We start from the raw sequence: 11152 nt of genomic DNA on the forward strand, positions 1-11152 counted from the left end.
CACGGAGTCCAACGCTGGATATCTCACCTTCAGCATTCTTCTGTAACACTACATTTCAAAAGCTTCTATTCTCTTTCTTTCTGAATTAGTTGTCATCCATGTTTCACTTCTGTACAATGCCACACTCCAGGTGAAAGACTCAAAAACATCTTTCTAATCCCTATATCAATGTTCGAAGTGAGCAAATTTCTTTTCTTAAGAAAGGCCTTCCTTGTGCTAGTCTGCATTTTTTGTCCTCCTTACTTCTTCTATTGTTAGTAATTTTATTACCCAAGTAACAATATTCATTTACACTACTTCCTTTAAGGCATCATTTCCTAATATAATATTACCTGCATCACCTGACTTTGTATGATTACACTCCATTACTTTTGTTTTGGACTTATTTATTTTCATCTTGTACTCTTTACCCAAGACCTTGTTCATACCATTCAGCATTTTCTCCAGATCTTCTGCAGTCTTAGACAAAATTACAATATCATCAGCAAATCTCAGAGTTTGGATTTCCTCTCATTGGATTGTGATTCCCTTCCCAAATTCCTCTTTGATTTTCTTTATTGCCTGTTCTTTATAAACATTGAAATGGAGAGGGGACAAACTGCAGCCTTGCTTCATTCCTTTCTGGATTGCTGCTTCTTTTTCAAAGCCCTCCATTCTTATCACTGCAGACTGATTTTTATACAGATTGTAGATAATTCTTCATTCTCGGTATCTGATCCCAATCACCTTCAGAATCTCAAATAGCTTGGTCCAATCAATATTATCAAAGGCCTAGATCTATGAACGCTATGTTCTTAATTCGATCCTCTAAGATCAGAGGTAAAGTCAGGATTGCTTCATGTGTTCCTACATTTCTTCTGAAGCAAAATTGATCTTCTCCCAACTCAGTTTCAACTTGTCTTTCCATTCTTCTGTGAATAATATGTGTTAAAATGTTGCTGGTGTGAGGTACTAAACTAATGGTGCGGTAGTTTTCACACTTGTCAGCACTGGCTTTCTTGGGAATAGGTATTGTTACAAATAAAACTCTATCTGCTTCATTACTCTAATTTATTTCAAGATGATTTAATAAACACACACACACATATTTAAACACAAACAATTCTAACCAGTTATGAATGGCCACACCAATTACCAGTCTATTTACAAATCTCTCTACCTTATGGCGCAGCAAGGGTCCAGTCCATTCCTTTACCTGGGACACTAATCCTTACTTTCACTTTTCCCCAATTCCAGTCACCTCCTACAGCCACTGTGCGTAGACAGCTGGATTTGAACACGGTGCCCCTGGCTATACAACATACGATGACTGATCGTCGGTTCGACTCCAATGATAGTCCAGTACTTCACATAGTCCCATTTAGTGAACAACTAAACAGTATTCAACAGCAGGATGATACTCACAATGGCGAACATTAACACAGGTCCATTTATCATCGCACTCACGATAGCGCGTTTTCTCGGTGGCTGATGGCGATCCTCAGTCCACAGAATTACACAAACACACAGTACAATCTTTTGTTCTGTCGTCTTCACCTACACGCTGGTCTTTCCGACACCACAACAACAGCTCGTGGTTCAGACCTTGGTGGGGCACTTGCGACAGCCAACACCTCTGTCGCCCTCAGCCCAGCCACCGAACCTCAAAACACTGAGGCTCACACGGAGTCCAACGCTGACTGACTGTCCGGGTCTAGCCTCCCTTTTTATAGCTCGCGTGATGTGGCCCAGAAATTTTGCGATGTCACCAGAGGCAGAACATTCCCGTTGAATCTTCAAGAAACTTACAGGTAAGCCAGTCACCGAGAACAATACACGGAAAGGAAAGGAATGATGTGATATATGATAGTAGGAAGGGGGAGGGTGGAACCCGGTCCCAGCACATAACCTACTCCTGTCAATAGCACCAAGGGGTCTGCTTGAGGCTTAATGTCTCCATCCTATGGACAAATCACCATCAACACCATTATATGCCCTCATTCCATATGAGCACTGCAGAGAGGTTTGGAATTTAATCCAAGCTTTTGGCATGCAATCTAGTGATTAGAAATTGTATACCACCTCCTCCCCTACCCTGCCGGCCAGCATTCTGATGGTGAAATTTTTTCGACCAACAACACTCAAGCTGGCCAACCACCAGGTCAGACCGTTTAGACTTCAATGCCTTAATGATCATGACCACCAGGCGAGTTATGATGGTGAGATAGTACCATACCTAAATCTTCTGAGGTTCCTACTCCAAATAATAAAAATAAAAGAGTAGAATTTATAGGAATGGGCTTAAAATACTACTACTACTACGACTACTATTTTATTGATAGCGTGAAACTATGTTACATTAGATGTACTTATAACTATGAAATCATTACACAAAGTAAAAATTCTAATACTGAAGGAAATTATTACAGTAGAATTACAATATATTTGTGGCGCATGCAGATACACATAGACATGTGTGTAGTAGAGCTGGTTCAAATTTGTGGACAGAAGGGCAAGGGAAGGCAAGATGGGGGAAGAAACTGGTTGATGGGCTGCTTTCAAGGACAGTTTTGGTTGCCTAGGCAGTGCTTCGCTTTCACGATCACTTGAGTTGTCACTGTTAAATGTCAGGATCACAAAGTTAGTTTAATACAACTGTAATACCTGCGGCGAGTCAAATAAGCCAGGTTCACTAAAGAATATGCATTTGGTATTTTCCACAAGTAGAGAATGTGAACGTCGGCTCCATGGTGTAGGGGTAGCATGCCTGCCTCTTACCCGGAGGCCCCAGGTTTGATTCCCGGCCAGGTCAGGGATATTTACATGGATCTGTGGGCTGGTTCGAGGTCACTCAGCCTACGTGATCAGAATTGAGGAGCTATCTGATGGTGAGATAGCGACACCGGTCTAGAAAGCCAAGAATAACGGCCAAAAGGATTCGTCGTGCTGACCACATGTCACCCCGTAATCAGCAGGCCTTTGGGTTGAGCAGCGGTCGCTTGGTAGGGGTTTGGGTTTTGGTTTTTAGAGAATGTGAACAGTCAAAAATATTGAAATCTGATATATTTACTCTTTTCACCATTCTCTGCATTGGACTGAGGAAGACATAATTGGTTCTTTGCCAATTGACGTTAAAAGACTGAATGCATCACAGAGTATCTAGGAAGAACATAGAAGTTCGCTTTCTCCAGTAATTCAGAACATTATATTTGTTAACTTAAGTAGTTATTGAATGAAGCTAATATCAAAGTTTCAGTGGGTTTTTTTTTTGAAGAAATTGTTATCTCAAAAAGTTTTCCAATTCCATGCAGTCATATGGGATGCCAATTCTGTAAGAATCAATACGAACAAACTCATGTTGGACTGAGTCTATCCTAGAAATATAAACAGTACTGTATAGCCCTCAATTTGAATATTTGCCCAAATAAATAAATAAATAAATAAATAAATAAATAAATAAATGAATAAATAAATAAATAAATAAATAAATAAATGAATAAATAAATGAATAAATAAATAAATAAATAAATAAATAAATAAATAAATAAATAAATAAATAAATAAATAAATAAATAAATAAATAAATAAATAAATAAATAAATAATACTAAGTTAAATCACTTGCTTAAATTATAATACAGAAAAGGTTTACAACCTTGTAAATACTTATCATGAACAAATACCCATTTAAAAATATTAAATTTTAATTTTAAGCTTTAAGGTATACCTTTGTAATTAAAATTCTGGCCAGTAATTATGAACCTGGTTAAACATGATTTTGCACAGTATTTTAGTGTTATGCAAATTTTCCTGTTCACTGAATTTCTTAAAATAGTATTTAAAATTTAACAGACGTTCAGTGATAACAGTTAGTCTCTAATAATGGCGACAGGGTGTTTCATCACGAGTGAGGACATAGATATTTACTATCCAAGATTAATGTACAGAAGCAGTGTAAATGTATCTACTGGATAGATGTACAGTATGCCATCAAATAAAGAACCTAACTGATGTTATTTCCTGGTAAGCATGATTGGATTGTTGGTGAGTTTATCAGATAATTTAAACCCAAACAACCACAAGCCATTGCTTATCCATCTTAAATCTGAATTATATCAGAAATGTTTCTGAAGCTCCTCTTAAAATGGAATAGTGACTGAAATTCATAATAATTTACAGTAAGAGGTTCCTACTCTTTATTGTATGCGGTCAAAAGACATAAATTGCAATGAACATAGATGTAACCACAATGTCACTGTGGTTAAATAGCATACGCTCATCGCCTGCCTACCCGCCCGCTCACAGTACTATGCGCCTGCGGGACGAAATCCCCAGCGTGAGCACCTCTATTCTAGTGGAATCCAGTTCAGTTTCATCAATTTTCCATTTAGCAGTATTACTTTCAAGACACTGACCTGGTTCATCAGTGTTTTCAAGAATAAGTTACTCATTTTTAGTTCCCAGTACTGCCACTGAACTGTTTCATTGAATACTTTCATTATCATTGTCAGTATCAACAGAGTCATTCAACACAGCAGAACTGTTACATGCTTGCGATTGTGAGAAATTTTCACTGTGGTTAGATTTGTATCAAGTGTTTTAGTTTTTGTAATAACACTGCCAACCTTCTTTTTTTCTTCTTTAGTTTTAATTACTGCCTACTATTTTTTTTTTTTGTCTTCCTTCACTTATGTTGAAGCAGAGATGCACTAATTAAACATAAAGAACACAGCTCACAGTGTTCCCTACAGTGTGTTTCCTAATCCAACTGTTCTGCTAGAGCCATTGTTGTGACACCATGATGCTTAAGAGATAGACATTTACAATGTTTCCATCAATATTATTTATGGGTTAAATTATCAACAAGCTACCTTAAAATTATCTGAAAATCTCCACCTTTCCATTTACTTTTTGTAAACGTTCAGATAATAGGTATGCACTTTTCATGTTTTCATATTATAAAACAAATAGTATTCATTTTAAGAGGAGGATCTGTTAAAAAATTGCCACTCCTGAATATTTGCTCCCATAAGCTGCTGCTTACTCTGCATATGCATTAAATTCACCCCTGCGTCAAGCATTTATAGATGAGCAAATTGAAAAATCTCCAGAATACCTTGTTATGCAACCTAGTCCTGGCAAGAATTTTTTTTGCAGTTTTGTGCAAGAGCTATGCAGTGGAAAAAGGTTGGAGTCCACTAACCCAGAAAGTTTTCAGTTTGCTAACTATACCCTGTGTACATCTTGAAGAAAAAAATCTGTGTATAATTTACTGGAATTTCACCTTTTTATTTTTCTTAAGTTCCAACACTTTGTCACACAGGCACCTCCTCCATGGGCTAGTCAGTCACAAGGGACACGTCGCAGGCTGGAGCCTGACGCAAGATCACAACGGCAGGACGATAATAGCTCCGAATCAAGTGAGGGAGAAGGAGACGATGACGTCAATCAACGCCTTCCCGCGGCGCCTGATTATGAGAACATCTCAGCCTGTCCGTGGAGACCTGAGGAGAGTCGACTGGTTTCTGGTCTGCCCTACCGTAGTCGTAGTGCAGTTTATAGTCCAACACATGATACAGATGTGCACAATGATTCTGGCTATAGTACAAAACTCTACGGCAGCTCCAAAGGACCTTCTCCATCACTTTCAGGTGAGTATCATACACCGAAAATTAAAACATTTTACATGAGACACTGTTTCACTTGGAAATTTTTTTACAAGTTTTTTTGGGGGGGGTTATTCCTGATTCAGTGAGGTATTCCAAGAAGATCACAGCACATGGACAACTCCTGTGCCTGGAATTTCCCATCATGATACTGTATATGTTGTATATTCACTCAAAATCTGCAAATATAAACTGAAAACTGTCACTTTTGAGATTTTAAAAGGATGTTCTTTCTACACCATGGCACACTGTTCAACATCTGAATGATGATAAAGCTCATCACTTTAGTTACCTTCTGCTTTCACTGTACAATATATAGGTTCTTCATGGTAACTCAGTATCAGATTCGTTCCCAATCACTTATGGATTGAAACAAGGCTGTGCGCTTGCTCCTACACTCTTTGCACTGTACATGGCTGCCATGCTATATGAATCATCTGCAAACAACTTAGGCATGGAAATTAAATTTCGTTTTGATGGAGGACTTTTCAATCTGGCAAGACTTTGTTCACAAAGACGAACTCTGGTTACCCGGGTGACAGAACTGCAGTATGCCGATCACACAGCATCTCCTGCTCTAACACCTGCAGAACTACAACAGTCAGTCAACTGCTTTAAAACTGCATGCGATCGCTTTGGTCTTGCCATTAATGTGAAAAAACGAAGGTACTGCACAATCTGCTCCAGGATTAACACTTTCTGAGTTCAGTATTTCTATCTTAGACACAACACTGGAACAGGTTGATCACTTTTCATACCTTGGAAGCATCTTGTCCTAATGGTGTACTGTGAACAAGACGTTGATAAAAGAATTGAGGCTGCTCATGCAGCATTCAGGCAGTTAATGCACAGGGTCTTCATGAATAACGACCTAAAACTGCATACCAAACTCATGGTGTACAAAACAGTTGTCATTTCCACGCTGCTGTATGGCTGTGAAACTTGGACACCCTATCGGCGTGATATCAAAAAACTTGAGCACTTCCACCAACAGAAAATGAGATTCATCTTGAATATTAAGTGGGAGGACTAGATGACCAACATGGCAGCTCTTGACAAAGCACAGCTAAATAGCATTGAGGCAACAATCATCGCTCATTAACTGAGATGGTTAGGCCATGCTCACCACATGGGTGATACCAGGCTTCTCTGCCAATTTCTTTATGGTGAACTTTGCTCCGGCAGTAGACCTCATGGAGCCCCTCTCAAGCGTTTTAAGGACCAGCTGAAACACATCATGAGGACAACTGGTGTAGATATACAGACATGGGAAGAATGTGCTGTGGACCGCTCTCTGTGGCGGAACACTATATCCACCACTGTCAACTTGTTTGAAAGAGAACGCCGCAGACATCAAGAGGCCAAGCGACGAGCAAGAAAATTCCGTCAATTATAACCCCGCCCTCCTCCATCCATTCAGTGTAATTTGTGTGGGCGTATTTTTTATGCCAGGATTGGTCTGTTTAGTCATCGTGCACACATCCATAAACTTTGTTGAACTGGCCAATATATGCAGGAAGAAGTTATATATACTTGGATCGAGTTATAGCCGCCACCGCCCCCGAGATACGCCCCATTGAAAACAGCATGGGTCACTCGCCCAGCAACTCCTTGGCTGGACCAATACATTCATGAACAGGTGATTCATAGAGATAAGGCCTATAAAATCTACTGTAAAGATGATCCGACTGTAAATTTTGAATCTCATGAAGGACTAAGCAACAAAGTAACACAAATGATTCATAATGCTAAAATTCACTTTGCCTACTCTCAGCTAAAAACCAACGATGTAGCTAAACTGTGGAGATCAGTTAAAAATCTATGTTTAGGCAAGGCTCCTGAAAGCAGAAATTGAAGAGCTAAGCAGCCACTTTGCGGCAAGACCGAGTCTGATAGATGAACAAAGTAAAAAACAATATTTGAATGAATGTGATCAGAAACCAAATAGAGAACACCTACTGTATATTTCTCTCATGTCTCACCCACTCAAGTGAAGCAAGCCTTCCTGTATTACCAGCTCGTGTGCTACTAGCTGTGATGGTATTAGTTTTAAGATGTTGAACAATATACTAGATATTATCCTTCCTACCTCAACTCACATAATAAATACATCCCTTATGACTGGCATTTTTCCTTTGCAGTGGAAGCAGCCTATTATTCGCTCTATCCCAAACAGCAATAATCCTACTCTATGTGAAGATTTAGACCCGTAAGCATATTACCTTTTCTGTCAAAAATTAATTCATAACCAGATTATGATGTACATAGATGAGAACAATTTACTCAATAGATATCACTCAGGATTTTGTCCTAACCACATTACTGCAACAGCTCTGGCGAAAGTAATTAATGATACTGAATGTGCTATGGATAATGGTCAGCTAACAATTTTAATACTAATAGACCTGACTAAAGCCTTCGACTCGTGGATGAAGACATACTTCTGGCAAAATTAGAATCGTTGAATTTTTCATCCAATGTAATAATGTGGATAAAATATTTTCTGTCATATAGCAGTGAATGTGTTTTCATCTCAGAAAGAGTATCTTCATGAAAGCAGGTTGAGACAGGGACGCCTCAGGGTTCTATAATTTATCTTCTTCTCTTTTCACTTCATATTAATGATATTTCATCAAATATCATCTATACGTTAATGATATTTCATCAAATATCATCTATACGTTGATGATTTATAGATCTATGCTTGCATGAAAGTAACTGGTATTCAGGAAGCTATATGTAAAATTAATCAAGACCTTGTGCATGTCAAACTGTAGACTATACTAAACGGACTCAAAATGAACCCTGTGAAATCTCAAGCTATAATGACAGGTACATCCAAGACCCATTATTACTTAACAAATGTAGATATCCCCCCAATAACGTTGATTGGAATCGTTATCCATTTTGAAAACAAAGTTAAAGATTTAACACTGGACAAAAACCTTGAATGGACATAACATGTAATAGCTATATGCCAACAAGTATTTTTCTCCCTTCACTCTCAAGAATGAAAGATTTACTTCCTTTCAAGGTCAGAAAGCTGTTGGTTCTACAACTAATAATGCCTCTGTTTGATTATTGTGACACTGTGTATAGTGGACTAAGTGGCACCCTCTCTATTAGACTTCAGAGAGCTCAGAATGCTTGTGTCCACATTATAATGAACATTCCAAATTTCATCATATAACTCCTGCATTATATGAGCTAAATTGGCTTAAACTAAACCAGCATTGTAGTTATCATTCGTTGCTTCCACTCCACAAAATAATATACAAACAGACACCCTTTTAACTCACACATTCTTTCCAGTTGCTCTCAACCATTCACACATCCCGACTAAAGCTGCAACTAACCTAATCCTCAAAATACCAAATCACAGATCCATCCTCTACAATAATTCTCTTTTTATCCGCACAATTCAAACATGGAATATGTTGCCCAGTGACCTAAGGGACATCCTATCTGAACTGGTATTTAAAAAGAAATGTTAGCAGCGGTACTTGGACAGTGTAAGTGAATTAATTCGGTTTTCTTGGTTTATTATTTCATTCCACGTGTCACTAAGTTTTACTGAATTTGTTTTTATTGACGTATTAGGACAACTTACTTTATTCTGGGTTGTTTTATATAGGTTTTTTTTTTTTTTTTCCTTTAATGTGTTTTGATAACTATATGTAAAGTTTAGTATTATAGCATGTGTGTGTAAAATATTGTTAAACTGTATGTACGTTGTGAGACACGGTTTGGCAGAATAGTAGGCTTCATAGCCTGAATCACCCAATAATAATAATAATAATAATAATAATAATAATAATAATAATAATAGTACTGTATTTACGCAAATAATCCCCGCCGCCGAATAATTACCGCACCCTAATTTTAGGAAGGCTCATTTTGAAAAAAAGAAAAAAAAAAAGAAAGTTAAATGAACAGATATTCCTTCTGTCAAAAGAGTAACGTAGGCATAAACAAACATTTCATATCACTCCGCAAATATGAACATGTAAATTTATGAATTGAATATTAGGTATCAGGTTTACTTACGTGACAGATATTTAATTTACCTGAACTTGCAATAGACTCAATTCCCTGTAGATAAGATTTATTGCGTCTTGCATCACTAGAATCCTCTTCTCGACGTCTAAAACATTTCTCACACGTGTTCTCTTTTTACTCGGATAGTAACTCGACTGGTGGTGGATAATTCTTTTCGTGCAATGTAAACACTTAAAAAAGACACACCGGAGAATTTGGATGTTAGTTTTGCGATACAGTAAAACCTCGTTAAATTTGGAGTTTTATGAACGCAAAAATCGGATTTCGAATGACATGATTTCGAATTAGCCGCCAATTTGTAATTAAGAAAACTAGGTGAACCTGGAGCTTGTTGCCAACCTTGACGCAAATAAAACTCGCACCCCAATTTAATGCCTGAATTAAAAAAAAATATGCAGAGATTATTCGCGTAAATACAATAATAATAATTGAAAACGACCCTCCTTATTATCATTCATTTAAATTAAAAACTAAATGTTCACATGCTAACATTATCCTCAAAAGGCATGTCAATAAGTATGTTCATAACATTATTTAATTGAAAAGGCATCCTGCTCATCTCAGCTAGGGATATCATTGTAATCAACTTGAGTAGCCATTTTTACACATTCTTATTTTGATTATTATTAATTTCATTAAAAGGCTTTAACTGGAATTATCTTCTTGGTTTCATTTCAGGCCAGTTGGAATGTGAAGGTATCCTACCATCTCAGCGTCCCATGTACAATGCTCACACTGGTCACTCAGGTCAGCGTAAGAGATACGATCACGGTGATGATCCAGGGGCCAGCAATATTGTAGCAGCGAGTCTTGTATGAGACTATGCATGAATTCATACCAATGGTTTTGTAATAGAGTGAAAACAATACAAAGCACATCATCTCCCTACTGTCAGACAGTTCAGTTGTCTAAAGATGAAGAATGATGATGGAGGAAAACATGTGATGATGACATTCCAAAGAAAAATGTCAGAGTTGTCTGGAAGTTGTTAATAAGATGTATTAAATGGCCATTCACTTTCAGAAAAACTTCAGCATGAGCATGATGCATCAACATCACAAAATTAGTGCATGAATACCCATTATTACAGCTGCTAACAAGTCTGTTCTGTAAACCAAAGAAGAATGAAGAAATTAATATTACTCATGTAGATATATATGACTGCAGAATATAGTTAACATAGTCAGTATGGGAGACAATTTCCAATTAAGGTACAGTCGAACGTGCTCTAACAAACACCTTTATTCAGCGGACATCTCCCTATATGGATATTTTTCCATGGAACCGATTTTATTTTACTGTACATAAGACACATATTAAATAAGCCTCACTTAAGCAGACACCTCGAATTCCAGACATCAGACATCGCCATTAGTCTTGTCCACTTGTCTTAAGTGGACACCTTACACAGGGCTATGTCACTCTTTCTCTTAAAATCATTCTGCAGAT

General features: G+C 37.6%; 1 protein-coding gene across 1 annotated transcript in view; it reads left to right on the forward strand.

The window, feature by feature from the left end:
• dgo (ankyrin repeat domain containing protein 6 diego) overlaps positions 1–10521 on the forward strand; it is a 348810-nt gene extending 338289 nt beyond the window's left edge. Inside the window, exons 11-12 of the mRNA XM_068224967.1 lie at positions 5302–5629; positions 10382–10521. Of these exons, the coding sequence (XP_068081068.1) occupies positions 5302–5629; positions 10382–10521 (468 nt within the window). The remainder of the gene's footprint in view (positions 1–5301; positions 5630–10381) is intronic.
• Positions 10522–11152: the final 631 nt, after the last annotated feature.

This window comes from Anabrus simplex, chromosome 1 (genome assembly GCF_040414725.1).
Source record: "Anabrus simplex isolate iqAnaSimp1 chromosome 1, ASM4041472v1, whole genome shotgun sequence".
Taxonomy (NCBI): domain Eukaryota; kingdom Metazoa; phylum Arthropoda; class Insecta; order Orthoptera; family Tettigoniidae; genus Anabrus; species Anabrus simplex.